General features: G+C 34.1%; 1 protein-coding gene across 4 annotated transcripts in view; it reads right to left on the bottom strand.

The window, feature by feature from the left end:
- LOC149539336 (protein PIN-LIKES 6-like) overlaps positions 1–18,124 on the bottom strand; it is a 120,802-nt gene that overhangs the window by 44,645 nt on the left and 58,033 nt on the right. For all 4 annotated transcript variants that reach the window (XM_089800640.1, XM_089800642.1, XM_089800643.1 and 1 more), the window contains 2 exons: positions 10,758–10,879; positions 10,023–10,232 (listed from right to left, as the gene is read on the bottom strand). In XM_089800640.1, the coding sequence (XP_089656766.1) occupies positions 10,023–10,232; positions 10,758–10,879 (332 nt within the window). The remainder of the gene's footprint in view (positions 1–10,022; positions 10,233–10,757; positions 10,880–18,124) is intronic.

Raw genomic sequence — 18,124 nt, forward strand, 5'->3', positions numbered from 1 at the left:
CTGACATCCAACCAATATGCATTCATATACCTTTGATAATCTGACTTCTTCTCATTCCATAACTCTAGAGACATCTCTTTTGATATGTCTACGCACTCTGCACTTTGAGGAACTCTGAAGATTTATTCAATAACTTATGGGTCCAGGCTGATGATAACCTTACATCTGCATCCTTGATTGTTTTGGTCTTAGGACTGAAATGTCGAACACATCCTAAAACGAATTCCGGTTCAAAGGCAGCCATAGGAAAAGTAGACACTAGATGAATATTACTTCTCTTGATGTGTCTCATCTCTCTGTCTGAAGAACTTTCGACCCTTTGTAAGAAATCAGCTATGTCAAAATGTCCAATCTCTATCTTGGATACTTGACCCAGAGGAGATGAGACATAAGATACACATGCATGAGCTAACTCCTTGTCATATTGGTAATTCATCTTTCCTTTGCACTTCATAGATGCAGGCATGTCTTGTGCTGCAACATGAAAATAATAAAGGGTTAATAAATCATCGGAAGGTATTGATTCCATGAAGATATTGATTTTTTTATTGACAAAGGTGGATCTATATGGAACAATATGTTCATAGTATTGATTAGATACTCATGGAACATATGCAATGGCTTGGATCTGAAATGGAAAACATATGCAGAGGGCCAAAATGGGATTTATGAGGATAGATTGCATGTGGGCCAAGATGGGTTTTCATGTAAATGCTTCAAGAATGTGAGCTAGGTGTATGAGGATACGTGCAAATAATGACTTTGGTATTTAAAGAGTGACCTTTTACCAAAATCGGGTTCTCTAAATTGTAATTATATGTAAAGTGATTTACATGTAATTCTCTAGAGGATGTAAGTACATGTAAGTGGGTATGGAGGATGAAATTACATGTAAATGAAAATGTGTGTAATTGCACATATTGGAAAATGGACGAAAAATGCTTTGACATGTGTTGGTGAAAAGATGTGATGTACTTGTATGAAAAGGTGGAATGTGAAATGGTGTGAAATGCTATTGCATTCTTGGCAAAGAATCCTTAGCCTTTTCGAAAAAAGGAAATCAAAATAAAAAGCAAACAAACAACAAAAATATGCACAAAAAGAAACATACCTTTGGTTTTTGACTCAAAAATGACAAATATCAAGTTTTTCTCCTATATTCAATTTCAAAATTAGAGTTTGGGGAAATTCCAAGCATTTGGAAACAGAAGTTTTCATCTTATTTAAAGAAAATTTGTAAAATACATGGCATGTCTTTGAACAAATGTGCAATTATGAGCCAAAATATGCAACAAAATAGATAAGCAAAGTTTGAAAACTTCTACTTAGAGCTCAAAGAGCCAACTGTGGAAGATTAAGAAATAGGAATGAATGACTTTCCTCCAAATTCAAATTTCCAAACAACTCCTTGACTATTTCAATGCATGAGGTGATTTTGCAAGGAAATGCCAAAACGTGATCTTCAATACCTCCCAATACAAAACCTTTTTGAAGAACTCATGTTCTTGGGACGTTTTTGGAGAAAAAATGCCCTTTCTATGCAACAAAATGAAACATTTTTGGTTGAAAAGGTCAAATGCGCTCTTTCTCAATGCACAAATATGCATCCAAACACCAAAATGTGCCCTTGTAGTCAGATCAATTGAGCTGGAAATGAAGATTTCTGGTCGTTTTTGCCCAAAACATGCCCTCTCTATGCAAAGAAATGAGTCAATTTTGTCTCCAAAATGCAAAAATGTGAATGCCAAGAGCAAGAATATGGATTGAAACTCAAAAATGCCTCTTTCTAGATTGATTTCGTGGATTGAAATGGAGAAATCTGGTTGTCTTCAACAAGAACGTGCCCTTTCCTTACATGAGCATGGGTTGATTTTGGTCTTGGAGGCAAAATCGTGGACTCCGAATACATTCGCATGAGTTACAATGCCAAATCACATTCTATGGGAACCTTTACATGTTTTAAAAATGCATGTTTTGGCCAACAATGCAAATCGCACTCTCCATGTGCTATTGCATGTTTTAAAATGTCAAATCACATTCTCCCAAAGCAATTACATGTAACACTTAAACATGTAAAAGACCATTTCCATGCAAAACACATCCTTGGATGGCCATTACATGTGTTAACTTAATTTTTGTTGTCTAAGTCCACAAAATGACTTTTTAGTGCAAATCACACTCTCAAGACATAATTACATGTAAAGGAAATGTTCCATGCAAAGTGGACTCTAGAAAGTCCATTACATTCATTTCTAAGTGAAAATTGTACTCTAGGAATGCATTTACATGTAAATATGAGATAGACATGTAATTTGAGTTTGCACAACTTAAAAGACCAATTAAGCACATGTTTAATTGATTTTTGAAGAAATATCACTTGATTGGGTCAAAAATAACATTTACACTATAATTAATATATCACTTGCAGATATTATTCAAAAAGCAATATTTGACTTAGATGTTTTGAAATAAAACATAAAGTAACTTTCAAAAATAAATTGAACTATATAGTTAATACAGTCACTTAATTGAAAAATTAAAAAGCAACTCAACATAAGAATATAACATAAAGTGCTCTACAGTCACTTAAGTGATAAATTTAAGTGATAAAGTAACTTAAAAACATAACATAAAGTCAATTTATGTTATATTTTTCAAAAAGTGAATGTCAACATTAAATTATAACATGGTATTTTAAATATGCAATTGCATCTGGAAAGTCAACCTTTTGGGTGCTCAAATGATCATATCTTCTGACTACAAAGTTTGATTAAGCCTTAAAAGATATATTAAATTGAAGGGAAAACAGAAAGCAAGGGATTGAACAAAACCAAAGACCAAAAGCTAACAAAAACACACAAAAAAACGCGAAAAGGGATGTTGAAGGCCTCAAATATCAAGCATAGGCTTATAAAACGAAAAAAGAAAAGGACTTGATGAAAGCCTTTAGTAAAAGGATTCATTATACAAATTGGGGTCGATGGGTTGATCAATGTTGACAAATTAAATAATGAACTATCTCAGAGAAATGCAAAACTAAGTTGGAAAAGTTTTGTATTGTTGCCTACATTTTGTGGTGACAAAATGTAGGACAACAACTATGTTGTACCAATTTTTTGGAATGGGATGTCAAGATGTGTTTCAGAAGTATACAAATTTCAACTGTAAAATCAAAAGATCATGGAAAATATGATATTGTCCTTAAAAGGCATATGCTAACACTGGATCAAAATCAAAGTATAACTTTGAGCCATTGCCACTGTAAGGGGATACCTATCCAATTGAACCACAATCAATGTCTCCTATGGCTCCTGATCAATTTGATTGGCAACTCTGGAATCAACAACCCATCATAAAGCTATAGTTTATCAATACTCTAGGGTCTAACAATCCTAAAGTCACAAATTACTTTGCATGGCCTCTAGTTTCTCTACTGTCTAGAGGTAAGCTCATTCCTCTTGACAATGTGGATGAAGTTTTGTATGGACCAATTCCTCATTGTTATAGGGGATGACAACTTAAAAGAGGTGGTGAATGGCATCCATTATCAATTTTGGTATATTAATGAGATGTTGTATCCACCATCCATTATCGTCAACTTGAACTAATGTAGCTCTATCCATCTTCATCTTTTGTTTTCCGAAAATTGGACTAAGAATGTTAAATGAAAGAAAGGCACTATCTGTGAATTATTATTGGGTCCTCAGTTGGATACATATTCCAAAAGACCTTTATTAATCAGTCTTTCAGCTTTTCAACATCACAAAGAGGGAACTTCCTAGCCTTTTGTGTGTACCATTTTCAATTTAAAGGCGACTAAAGAAAAGGGGTATTCATAGTGTCCCACCACATCACAATGCATTTGATATGCTACTCACACTATGCCAAGCTAGTATCCCTTCCACAAATTGCTTTTTTCATACTCCTTCAACATCACAATAAAGGCCAACTCTAGAGCCATTTGAAGGTGGAGGCAGCATACTAGTCCAAGGTGCGGCGATCTGCAAATTTGAAGCACCTTGGGCCCAAACAGTCTCTTCTATTGCAATTAGAATATCCAAAAGCCCCAAAATCGATTGTTCATTCGCCTAAATCAGAGCTTGGCACCTCGATTTTAAAAACAACTCCCGACAATGCTATCCATACATCATTGCAAGTATATAGGTCAGATTTGTTTTGTTTTAAAATTATTTTATTGCTTTTTAGTTTTCAAAATTTGAAAAAAAAATATTTAAAATTTTGTTTTTTAAAATCATTATAGTGGGTGGTTTTGATTTTGTTTATAAAAAATCATTTTATTTTTTTTGTACTTTGCAAGTATCCCATCATACTTGATAGGACGTGCTTACGCAATCCCTTGTCAAGCTTTGCGTATTGTAGGGAAAATCCTGTATCCTCTGCCATGGCCTTGCCCATGATAGGGACAATACTCCATATTTTAAATAAAGTTTTTTGTGTTTTTTGTATTTTTTCTAAATCAAAGAATTAATAATGATATATTTTTAAAAATCTTCATTATCTTTTAATAAAGTTTATTTATGAAGTCCAGAAAAACTTATATGGTAAGGTTTTTTATTGGTAAAAGTTTATTTTATTAATAATTTACTAGGAAATTCTTGGTCGGGTTCAAGTGTAGTAACAACAAGGGTACTTCCATCCCATAGGTTACACGAGTAAAAGTATACATTAACAAATCACATCAAATAAATAACATATAAGAGCAGAAAGGTTTCTTTGGATAAACCTAAACTTCGCTCCTTACCTTAGAATGAGAAGAGAGGATCATGTCAAAAGATGTACTCTTTACATTCACCTCCCTTTTCTTTCTTATAGTATTCCAAATCTCTTCATGTCAAGCAACATCAATCTCCCAATCGACAAACATAATGTCAGAAAATTACCCATGCTCCACTACCTCTGAGGTGTCCTGTTGATTCAACGTTTCCCCAACAGCAGTGACATTTGGCATCTAAGAGTTCAAAGAATTGTATTTTTCTTTCCCCATAGGAGTAGGAACACCAATGGTATATTGAGACTCCTTATCAACCCCTATCAGCATGGTGTTTTTGCATTGTGTTGCAGGTTGCACCTCCTGTGCAATAGACTAATCCTTCTCTCCTCTAACAACTTGGGAGAAACTTTTATGATTCACTTCTTTCTTTTCTATAGTAAATTTTTGTAGGTCCACATCTTTCCACCACAAAGCACCCTTTTGTGATCTCAGTTTATCACATTTGCAGCCATATGGCCAATTTGGTAGAGCATCTCATACATCTGAAAGAGATTCCTTCATAATATAATGTCTCTAGCCAACATCCTTGGAAGTTTTAATCTTGACTTATGTTGGGAGCCCTTCCTAAATATCTATTTCCACTAAGATACGTGCATAAGTGGAGTGATACAAGTTTGAGGAGCTTCCATCCACCATAGGAACTTCCCCAAAGAATCATTAATTTCCCTTAGACAAGAATCAAACCATAAATGAAGTGGAAGATTAGGGAACCTTACCCCAATTAGAATTTTATCAAAAACTTCAGCGTTTGGGTTGAAATCAGGGTATCACAATTTCAGCATTAGGGAAAACCTCTCTTGCCAACACCAAATGTGGTCGTATAGGATCAGGTTCTTGTGTTGAATCTTCTCCAACAAGACAATACAAAACCCATTTACTATAAGGTAAATATGTATATAGCCCACAAGCAAAGGCTCTCAACTCTCAGTTACTCAAGTGTGCAGTCGTTGAAAACTCGACTGAAAGCCTATAAAGTGTCAAACTAAAGCCAATTTGGAGAAGATCAGCAACTTGTGCCCAACTTCCCCATTGGTCTCCTCGTCTAGATTTACCAAAATCTCCTTTATGGACATTTGCACAAGTTTTCCCTCAAATGACCTTGTCTACAGGCTAAAGCATAATAATTTTTTCACAGATCAAGTAGAGGCCTATGTTTGGGGTGCATAACCTTGCCTTGGATGTCATCATTACCTTTTTTTGCAAGTCGTTTGGTGTCTCCCATGCAACAATAGGGTTACTCAGAACCCCAACACCCTGCCATTGTTTTTTGGCCTTTGCACCATCTAGTTTTTGGGGTGAATCCTTCCATTGAGACTGAGAAGGACCACCTATTCTCCTCTTGGTGGCACATCCTCGTCCACAAGCTTGGCAGTATTCCACCTTCCTGCGACCAACATCACTGCATCTTAATCTAAGGGACTTTTAAAACCCTAGCATTTAGGCAACTCAATAACTCCTTCATTGAGAATCCATATCCATCTACAGTCTCAATTCCCATCGCTGCATCCACACTCTTTTTGTCTATGAACGGCAACTTCCTAACCTAAATCTTGCCTTGTTGGCTCCATCTTTCTCTAGCCTACTATGTTTTCCCTCTGCACCTAGACGCTTCTTTTCCATATGCTATCCAAGATCTGTAGTGTTGCACCCATTGTCAATCACATTTGGTGGTTTCAACGCAAACCTAGCAAAGGATCTTGGCTCCAAACAAATCCTAGAATCTACAAATGGTTGCATCATATCCATTGCCAAGAATAAAGAGGAGCTTTTTCTATTATTAATAATGTTTTTAATTAATAAATAACTTTTGTTTAGCTTTACTATTTTAGATATAAAGTTTTTTAGAGCAAAATTAAAAGAAAAAAATTTCAATTTTGGTGTGAATTTATAAATGCTTTTATTAAAGTTTTTAAAGTTTTTTAAAAACAAATTTTTTAAATAAATATATAGAATTGGGAATCATTTTGTCCTTTATCATCACATCCCTGTCTTGCAACATTCTCCTTCTGACATCTAGGGCGGGGACAATCATTCCAATTGGAGGCATCTTCTATAATCTTCTACAAGGCATCTTTGGTGGCTTCATCTTCATGTTTCTAGTTTTGCACATTTTTTGTATTCTCTTGCATGAGCTATGTTATACACACTAATATGAAGTATCATTTTTCCTTGTACTTTGTCATTAATGATATATAGAAGCAATCCTCATGTACTTAATAGATTAGAAATTATCTTCTGAGCCTTGGTGAATGAAGATTAATACATCAATCAGTTATTGACAATGCATGACTCTAGTTAGGTCTTCAGTTGTACTAACCTGTCAGTTGTGAGTATTTTGTTAATGCTTAGGTCTCTCCATACCTAATCTCAATCATATCGGAGTTGTTGGTATCTAATTTCGTCACACTTTAACATTCTTAATGCAACATTGGCTCTATTTTCTTCGCATCAAAGAGCATTGGTCATCATCTTGAACTATCTTTGCAGGGGATTTGACATAGGAGGGCTTCATGGTCCCTCTTCTTCTCTCTCATTGATTAATGAAATCGTTGTGTGTTTCCATCTCTCTCTCGTTTATTAATGAAATTATTGCGTTCTTTCATCTCCCTTTCTTTGTTTTATAAGAGATTGTATTGCATTGCATATTGTGCATGGATATCTAATATCGCCTAGTAGCTAGGACTCATCTTGCATTGTTAGCTTAGGTCTACATCCCCTAAGTTGCACTTGGTGGGCACGTGTTGTTGTAATCCATTATTCACCTTATTACACTTAAGCTTACTTAAGATAATGAATACAAAGTAGTTTTCATTTGAGGCACCTTAGAGTTTGCACCTGGTAACAGTTGTTAGCATATTCCACTTTATGTGTTGTCTCCACCTTTAGTGCCCTTATCACTTTATCATCTTCCACATATTGCACGTACTTCATTGCACAATGGAGGATGATCCACCTTTGGTGGACATGAGATTCCATCTTGTGTGGGTGACACGTCATCTCTTGCTTATATAGTCTCTTATTGTCTTGTCCATATAATCGACACATCTACATTGCAATCAATCAAATCAATCCATAAATTATGGTATTGCAATCTACTTAATTCATTATTGCATCATTGATGAGAATATAGTTTATTATTGTTCAAATTTCCTCTCGTCTTGCGTTATTCGTTGACCTCTAGATTTTTGATTGTTGCTAAATTGGCTAATTCTTGTGTGTGTGTATATATTTACATGTAAGAATTAGCCAATACCAACCACCAAAGATCTCTCTCTCTCTCTCTCTCTCTCTCTCTCTCTCTCTCTCTCTCTATATATATATATATATATATATATTCGCCCAATCTATCTATCTATCTATATATATATTAGCCCATAACAATAACCAAAAATCTAGAGGCTAATGAACACCACAAAGACGAGAGAAAAATCAACAATTATAAACAATATTCTCTCTTGTTCATTCCCTTGTTTTCATTTTTCCTTCCATCCCTTTTACTTGTCTTGCTTTCCTAGTCATTCTCTAGTGTACTTAGTTTTTGTCATTTTGTTTCTCTATGGTTGTATTCTTCCTTCGTATCTATTTTTCAGTTCTTGGTTTCTTCCTTGCTTGATTTTAATCTATCATTTTTTTGTTTTTATTGTTCTTTTTTCCTTTCTTCCTTTCCTTGTTATTTTCTCCTTTTCTATTTTTTGGATTTCTATTTATTGTCCTAGCTTTACTTTGATATTCTTTTATTTTTATTATTGCTTTTCTTTTCCTTGTTCTCTTTTTTTTTTTCTTTTATCCTTTTCTTTAATTTTTATGTTTTAGTTTTCCTTTATTTTGATTTTTTATTTCCTTTTTTCCCTTATTATTTTCTTGTCCTTAATTTCTAGGTTTCGTTCGAGTCCTATTTTGTGTTTTTCTTTTTAATTTAGAATTTTAGTTTCTTTTGTTTATTTTATATCTTAGTTACCCAATTGTCCCCCCAACCCTTCGAACCAGGCAAACTTCAAACCAATCCTTGGTTTTGGTCCCGATTCCCTTTTGGGTTCCACTTGGGCTAGGACCTAGGTCAAACCAAGGCAACCCAGGCAAACCGAGTGCAAACTAAGTGCAAACCATGTACAATTCCACTGAGAAACATTCTATAATTTAGTGCAGAAAATGATTATTACTGAATTTGAATAACTTTAACATTTCAAAACAAACTTTGCTGGAGTTCAAATATTTATTACATCAACTTAAACTAGCACTCAAGATATCTTTTAGTGAAAATTTTATATCTAATTGTTGATAATGACCCCTGTCTGATTAATTGGAAGTTTTGTATTGTAATAAATCATATTTTAAACATTAAACAACATCTTCAATAGGTGAATGTAGTTGCAAGCTGCTTATATAACATTTTTCAAGTAGGATGTTGATTACAAACTAACAAGCTAACTATACAATGAAAAAGTAATAAGCATTAGACAATTTTGAGAGTAGGAATGTCATTAGTGCAACTGATCCCATTGACATTGGCATTGTTTGTCAATCAACTAATGCCTTTGATGATGAAAAGAAAAAGATGAAGATTTAGATAATCCATTAGATGATTCAAACTTAGTATAAATTTCTAATTGTTGAAAGTCAAAATAATGATGTTTGGACTCGATATTATTTAATATTTTGCCGTTGATAATAGATATGATGTTATGATTACAAGTTAAAAATGTTTTTGTTGCTTTTATGATACTATGTGGCATTCTAATCTTAATTGATTCTTCTTGGCTGCATACATATGTATATGTATGTATGTATGTATATACATATTTCTGTACTAACGAGCCCAAACCCCATTTTAAAATTTTGCCGTACCAATGAACCGGTTCTTCAAAACTGAACTATTAGGTTTGTATGCATTTTGTATGTGTATGGATTTTTGTCTTGTGTGTATTTATCAATACATTTCTTTATATTAGTGTGTGGGTATATGTGTGTATAATTGCAGTGTGCATATGTATTTATGATTGCAATCAAACCAAAAAAGAGTTTTTTTTAAAATAGAAATGGCAATTCATGGAGAGAAATGCTTGCTTTTAAAATCAGAACAAAATCAAAAACCTCAATTGCTTCCTTCCACTCTTGAACACACATGAACATTGTCACCTTGCATGTCATTCCATTAGAGTTTCTAGATCATAATTATACGCAGGACATCATCATATATTACTATTGTTTCAAAAACTTTGTAGGTACCTACCTTCCTCGCTTGTGAGTACCAATCCACCTTTAAAAATTGCGGATGGTCAACATTCCCATCTCCAGATTCCAACAAAGAAACCTTCAAGCTATCTGGATTCTCAAAGCTAGTACTTGACGAAGCAAGCATAGATCCAAGATTTTCCTGTACTGAATCTTGAGGAGGAGATAGCATATAAAATACATATGTATAAAGAATGACTGCGCCAACCTGCAGCACAAATAACCTGTTCTTAATTTGCGATGTATACACAAAATTAATGCAGGATGCACCTTCATACTTCCCCTCAAAAGATGGCTTGAGTAAGAATTATTCCCATCTACAAGGAAGGCCAAATGCACAGATTGAGCTCAACGAATACAAGTAGAACAGAAGCCTTTGTTTCAGCAGTTTGCAATGGTTAGGCAGGCAAAGATAGTAGACAAAAGAAGGCTTTCGTTTGTTTTTTCATTATGAAATGTAAAATATATAAAAAGAATATCAAAGAAGAGATTTCCCTAGTAAGGTAAATCTGTGAAAGAAAGATGGAAATTATATTCCTCAAGTCCAACAATAAGATTTAAGTAAAAGTAATAATATAAGAGGGAAGGAGCACATCCTCAGGAAAAGGAGAATTTGACGAAAGATTACTGATTACTTTAAATATCATATTAAACATGTCAACATGCAAGAAATGATCTGAAAGATTGAATATGAGTACAGAGGTAGGTTAAAATGCAAAGCTTTAACATATACCCATTGACCAAATGAAATGTATGCACTTCCCGTTTCATCGCATGTCTCTGAATCCCCAAAAGGATTTTCTCTGTCACGGCAAATTGCATTAATTAATACAAGGGGTACGTTTCCAATATTCCCTGTAAAGAAAATATACATTAGTTTACCTATGGCTGATGGCTTCCATCAAAGAAGTAGATTTAAACATTAAGGTTTGCAAATTGCAAATGCTGGATCAAAAATTACATCATAAAAGTTAAAACCAACCGTGGCTCTTTGATATTTCCTTTCCTATGGCCAAGGAGACATGAAACAACTTAGACTGTAAAGTATTTGCATGTGTAGACTATTTTAAATAGTTAAGTTTATTTGTTAAACAGTTGACAACCATCACAGCTATTAATTAGAAGAAAAATACAGAAAACGCTATCAATAATAAAAAATCATACTCATTCTTTTCAAGAAACCAAGAAGAGGAACACAAAGAAAATGTAGAGCTAGTATGCAAAATTGAAAAAACTGAAGCCAAGTCTAAGATTGAATTTTTTTATCAAAACAAGATATTAATACATTCTTCCATTACATCAATAATCTGAAATTTGGATGCCTCTTTCAAGGAGATTTTTTAAAACACGTGATAATGAAAATAATGTGTGTAACAGAAGGAAGGGAAATGCAAGAACGAATCATCAAGTTTGCAGAGAAAAAACTCTCCTACCATATTTCTTCTTACAGGAAAATAATTCTTTCTTTTTATAGGAAAATAGTTGTTTGAATTGTGACACAAGAAAAGTTTGCAATCAAAAATAATAATTTCAGAACTGTTCAAAAAAATAATTGGTTGACATCACAGTGAAACAACATTTCAAGTATACCAGAGGGGGAATCTGGGCATCCATTTAGTTAACCTAGTGTAAGACTTGTGTATTGCTAGGTAATATTCTTAAAAGACAGCAATGTTATTCCTACACCTTTCATTTTCTCAAAAACTGTTCTTCCATATTTAGTATTATGTAACATGGAGCCCATATTAAACGCATAATTCATTGTAATATCTAACGGGTGATCCTCTTTTTTTGTGTGGAGAGGATCTCTCAAAGCTGTTAACTCCAAGTAATGTTTTTATGTTTTAAAAATTGATTTAAGTAGCTACAGGGAAAAATATTAATGTCCATAGGAATATCAATAACCAAAACAGCTCAACCAGACCAAAAATTAGTATCAGTTTATAAGAGAAATATTAGGGTACAAGATCACAGGTTTTGAAAAACACAGAGTTCAAGAAAGGGCTGAACTAAAAAAAGGGTGATAAACCTTAAGGAATTCAATACAGTAAAAGTTTAGATGTCCCTATAAATAAATTATCCCCCGACAACACAAGAACATAAAGAAAAATCAACTAGGTTGCATGCCTTTAATATAGCTCCAACTAGGAAAACAACGAATCTGGATACCTGTCATTTTAAAAGGACCAGTGAAAGACTTATGGATGCAGATAAGAGAATGTACATGTCTTAATGAGCTCAGTGAGCCTGGGAGGCCATACTTGACAAAGATTGAGGGAAAACATGTAAAAAAGCAAAAGATTAAAAATAAATTGTAAAGCATCTATCTGACCCTTTAGTTAACTTTTTAATAAAAATCTTACAACCTTTCAATGCTTGTTTGATTTATGACATGCTCATTTAGGATATTAGTGATATTTGTCATCAAGTCAGTCTCATTCTCTTCATCAGAATATATACATCCCATTTAAGACATTCAAGTTTGTTTGAGAGTGGTTTCAGATCTTTACAAGTTATAATGCAGATTCTAGGTTTCAGGAGATTTATAAATTTTCAGACAGTCAATTTTCAGAATCAACAGGCTCCTATCAGTATTCTCTCTCTCTCTCTCTCTCTCTCTCTCTCTCTCTCTCTCTCCACCAACCCCCCACGAGGGTGCTACCATAAACATCATTTTGGTGTATCCCCAAAAAAACCCATCAAACCATAACTCTAAGAAAGTAATATGTCAACGATGAATCATGATCACAAAATCTGCATAGTACATATCCCTTGTTGCAAACCTTTGCATCTTTGTAGTCAAAGTCACGATCAAGGATTATCTCGTTGCATGTATTGAACAACTTGTTTAGTGTATGTGTATGGCCAATGCTACAGTTATATTTGGCAAGAAATGGCATTTGTACTTCTTTTTTTGAGGGGGGTAGGGGGTGGTTTACTCGTCAAGTATTTTAGGGGTTTGCTTGTTAACCGACATTGATAAACTGCCTAAAGGGTTATCAGTAAGTCATGGTGTAATGCAAAATGTATTAGACTGTAATTTTCTCTTCGCTTGATAATAAGATTGGATTTTGTGTTTGGTGGACACAACCCAAGACTGGATGAACCACGTTAAATCTTTGTGTCTTCTGTTAAACATATGTGTACTTTAGTCCTTTGCATTATCGGTTATATTTGCATGCAACTATTAGATTTATGACTTCTAACCCTAACAAATGATATCAGAGAAAAGTTATTTTCATTCAGCCACTTCTTGAAGGTCTCACAATTGAGTGGTAGTAATGGCAGACGACAAAAGTTGAAGGTTGAGAGGTTTAATGGGCAGAACTTTTAGCTATGGAAAATGCAAATGGTGAACTATCTCTATTAGAAGGATTTATGGGGGCCATTGGGAGGAAAATCCAAGAAAGATCCAAATATGTCAAATGAAGATTGGGATATTGTGGATAGAAAAGCACTTGGTATTATTCAATTCTGCCTCGCACAATTAGTGGAGTTTAATAATACAAAACCGAAGACAACTAAAGAGTTGATCGAAACCCTAGCGAAGTTCTACAAAAAGTCTTCTGCTTTGACTAAGGTATTTTTCATAAAGCATTTATCTATGATGGTGGGTTTGTTGTTGATCATTTAAATGAGTTTAATATGGTCACTAGTCAATTATCTTCTATAAATGTCAGTTTTGATGAAGAAATTAGGCCTCTTGTGATTTTGTTTTCTTTGCCTGAAAGTTGGAATGACTTGGTAGTGGTTGTTAGTACTTCTATTTTTGGTTCAAATACCTTAACATTTGATGATATTGTTGGTGCTAATCGAAGTGAGGACATTTGTAGAAAAAGCTCAAGTGGATCTACATCAAGCAGTGTTTTGAATGCAGGAAGTAGAGGCAGGTCAATAGTGAGGGGAAAAGATTCTGGAAATCATAGGAAATCATGAGGAAAATCAAAGGGCAAGTGGTCTTAATCCAGAAGACCAAGAGATTGCTAGTAGTGTGGAAAGTTGGGTCATAAGAAGAAAGATTGCTTGTCTCGGAAGAACAACCAAGGAGACAAATAATAAGGAAATAAAGAGGCAAATGTAATAGGTGATAAATCTAAAGAGGATGCCATGCTTCTTTCCCTAGAAAATGTAGATGATTCACGTACTCTAGATTCAAGGGCTTCCTTTCATGTTACACCCCATAGAAGTTATTTTCTTGATTATGTCCAAGAGGATTTTGGACTAGTTAATTTGGGAGATTATGAACCCTGTCAGGTCGTTGGAAAGGGAAGAATTAAGATTAAGTTACAGAATGTAAATCATCGACTACTACAAGAGGTAAGGCATGTTCCAAGGCTGAGTGGGAATTTAATTACAGCAAGCCAACTAAGTGATGAGGATTGCACGGTTACTTTTAAAGATAAAAATTGGAAAATTGTCAAAGGTTCCCATGTAGTAGCAAAAGACGTGAAATTAGACACCTTATATCTTTGTATAGATCATATTGTTCGTTCTACTTTAATTGTTTCAAAGAAAAATCGATGTTTATGAACAGTTGTTGCAATTGAGAATGAAGAACATCAAACTGTTGTTGTAGATTTTGAAACAACACTATGGCACAACAGACTTGGGCACATGATAAGACAAGTGTATAAAATTACTTCATGCAAAGAAAATTTTACTTGGTCTAAAATGTGTCAATATGTATTTTTGTGAAAGTTGTATGGAAAGCAAAAGAGAGCTTTTTGAACAATAGAAAGGAAACGATAAATAAGAAATTAGAGCTTGTACATACAGATGTATGGAGACTAGATCAGGTATCTTCTCTTGGTGGCTCTCTGCATTATGTCATATTCATTGATGATATGACTAGACAAATATGAATTTATTTGCTTAGACAAAAATATGGTGTATCTGTAACTTGTAAAAAATGAAAAAGCTTGGTTGAGAATGAGACTGACAAAAGACTAAAATATCTCAGATTTGATAATGGTGGTGAGTATTGCAGCAAAGAATTTGAACATTGTTGTTCCTCGTACATAGAAAATTGTTCCAATAACTACAAGATAATGGAGTGGTTGAATACATTAATAGGACAATAATGGAGCATACAAGGAGTATGCAGTTGCATGTTGGGATGCCCTTAAACATTGGGAAAAGGTTGTAAACACTTTTGTTTATTTGGTTAATAGAGGTCCCTCTCCTCCTTTGAGATTGGTGTTCTAGACGATGCATGGACAAATAAGAAGGTGAGTTATTCTTTTCTTAATACCTCAGTTGTGAAGCATTTACACATGTAGATTTTGAAAATAGAACCAAGCTAGATTCTAAGTCAAAGAAATGTATATTTGTTGGATATGGAATTTGATAAAGTTAGTTATATATTTTGGAATTTTGAAAATCATAAAATTGTAAGAAGCAGGAATGTCATATTCAATGAGAAAGTATTGTACAAAAATATGTTGCAGCAACACGAGAAGAAAGAAAAAGATTATGTAGTTAGTAGATGATGTTCCAATGGTCCCTCATGTTTTGCAACAACAACAACAACAATAGATACCACAAACTCTAGTGAATGTTAGACGGTCAACAAGGTTAAGTAGACCCCCTAAGAATTTCTCCCGCTTTGTACTCTATTTTTTAATAGATGTTGGTGAACCAAAAGGATATGATGAAGCTATGCAGATGTTTACAAAGGTTGAGTGGAGTCTACAATGACAAAAGAAATGGACTCCTTGCTAAAAAACCAAACTTGGGCATTATGTAAGTTATCTGCAGGTAAAAGGGCTTTACAAAATAAACGGATTTATAGGCTGAAAGAGAAGAATCGAGGTAAGGAAAAAAGTTAAAGTTAGCTTAGTTGTAATGGGATTTGCATAGAAAAAGGACATTAATTTTGATAAGATTTTTTCCTCAAATTGTTAAATCAACTTCCATTTGTACTATTTAAAATATTGTAGCTTGTAAATGTTTTCATTTGGAACAACTTGATGTTAAAACAACTTTTCTCCATAGTGATTTGGAAGAAGAGATATACATGGAACAACCATAGGGACTTGAGGTCAAAGGTAAGGATATATGGCTTCAAGCAAGCACCTCGGCAACAGAGTATTAAATTTGATAGTTTTATGACTAAGCATTGCAATTGGTGTCATTCAGACCATTGTATTTATTTTAAGAGGTTAGATAATAACAGCTACATTATTTTATGTCTATATGTTGATGATATGCTTGTAGTGTTGGCAAGTGTGTGCTATGCGACCATATAGGTGTTGTTATTGATGGTAACATATCTCTCTAGTATGGGAACTAGTCTTGATGACATGTTTTGTTGAGTCGGTTGTGTGAAAAATGCCTAAGTCCAGGAAGGCTATGCAGAGTACATTCGGACAGTTTTGGTTGGCAATGAAAAAGGAATGATCATGACTGGATACTTTCAGAGGTATGATGTATATAGTCTACTATCATGGTCAGCAGTTTCTGTATGGGATGCAGCATAAGTTATGGTATCATGAAGTGGCACAGGTGCAAGAAGGCAACGATAGAGAGAAGTTTTGGTAATTGGGATTACTAGCTTAGTAAACTGAATTGGTTTACCAATTTAATTACTTGGTATTGAAGGGACAACCTCCAAGGTCATAACTCTTGGATAGCATAACTTTATTTTATGTTTTTATATGGATATGGACAGGTTTGATCAAGTCTTAATGAAGCCAACAGAAATAATGTATTGCATTGGTATAAATGAACACATTTTGGGAAGTGATGGTAGGTATGCTTTTGATGTGATATTGTGATGTGCAAGTCTTAATGCTGGATATTAGAGCATGTGAAATTTCCCCTAGTCCAGATGAAAGGCATTGTTCCCTTTGAGGGCTATTTTTGTTAAGCAAATATGTTAAGTATTAGATTATATTAGTCCCCATGAGAATTGACTCTCCCCTCTGTGGAGAAATAAGATTATTTATATTGAAAAAAGGCAAATTTAAAGGATTATGGAGGTCCTAAGCTGGTCAATGAAATTAAGTAAAATTATAAAGGGGAATTAAATAAATTACCACTACACGGGTTTCAAGGTAATATTGTTTTATCCCACATTGGCTGTATGAGTGAGATTCCACTAAAAAATCCTTTGAATGGACCTCCAACAGCAATAAGGAAGTACAAAGTAGATGATAGATTGACTTTAAAAGTCAAGGGGGGTCAAAGGAAGGGTCAAGTAATTAGATAAGGAAATTGTCAAAGGTAAAGAGAGCTGAAAATTGAAGCATGCCATGAAGGAAGACATTAGTCATGATCAAGAAAACTGATATAGCAAGGTTGGTGAAGTAAAAATCAGAATTTTCTTCGACTCCCAAAGGGAAATCCAAAAGGTGAGTGTACAAAAAACACAGGTTTATTCAGATTAAGATCTGAAAGTCTCCATAATCATATCAAGGTTGGTTGGAGGTTCATTGGAAGACAAAAAAACCAAGTTTCAAGACCAAGTTGGGGCAGCCAGAGGGCTGAGAATGCAGGAGTAATCAGACTAAGTCTGAAATTTTTCCCAATAAGTTAGATTCCTTTGAAAAATCATGAAAAATCCCAAGTTATCCAATCACATCAGACTTCATTTCTGAGTGTTAAAAAAGCATTCTTGCACAAACTTGCTGGGTTTTGAGGACAAAAATCGCAAGGAAAGGTGTGTCTCAGACCATGTCCACATGAAATCAGAATTATGTCTTTTGGCAAAAGGATTTGTTTCTCACATTTGAATCATAAGATGCCCTCATATTTGTTTAATTGCATGGTCATTAATCTGATTGCATTTGTCATGGAGATTTAAGTAATTTTAAGACATTTTCAGACATGTTACAGGAAAGTCCTCAGAAAAATCAGAACTGAGGCATTAACAGTCAAATTAATGATAACATTTTAAAGTCAAAATTTAGTCATCTAGGGCATGGTTTTCATGATTTGAAGTCTGATTATACCTAGTTGCAGACTGAATCTTCAGACAAAGTCCTCGGACTTGGCTTTCGGACTAAGTCCTCAGAAAGTTTTAAACTTCATGGCCTCAAAGTTTTGGTTTCTTTTTGTAAGTTTGAGGCATTTAAGGATTGACTTGTTCTTATTGCATTG

Source organism: Cupressus sempervirens, chromosome 9 (genome assembly GCF_028749045.1).
Source record: "Cupressus sempervirens isolate cs-2001-9-10 chromosome 9, ASM2874904v1, whole genome shotgun sequence".
NCBI lineage: Eukaryota > Viridiplantae > Streptophyta > Pinopsida > Cupressales > Cupressaceae > Cupressus > Cupressus sempervirens.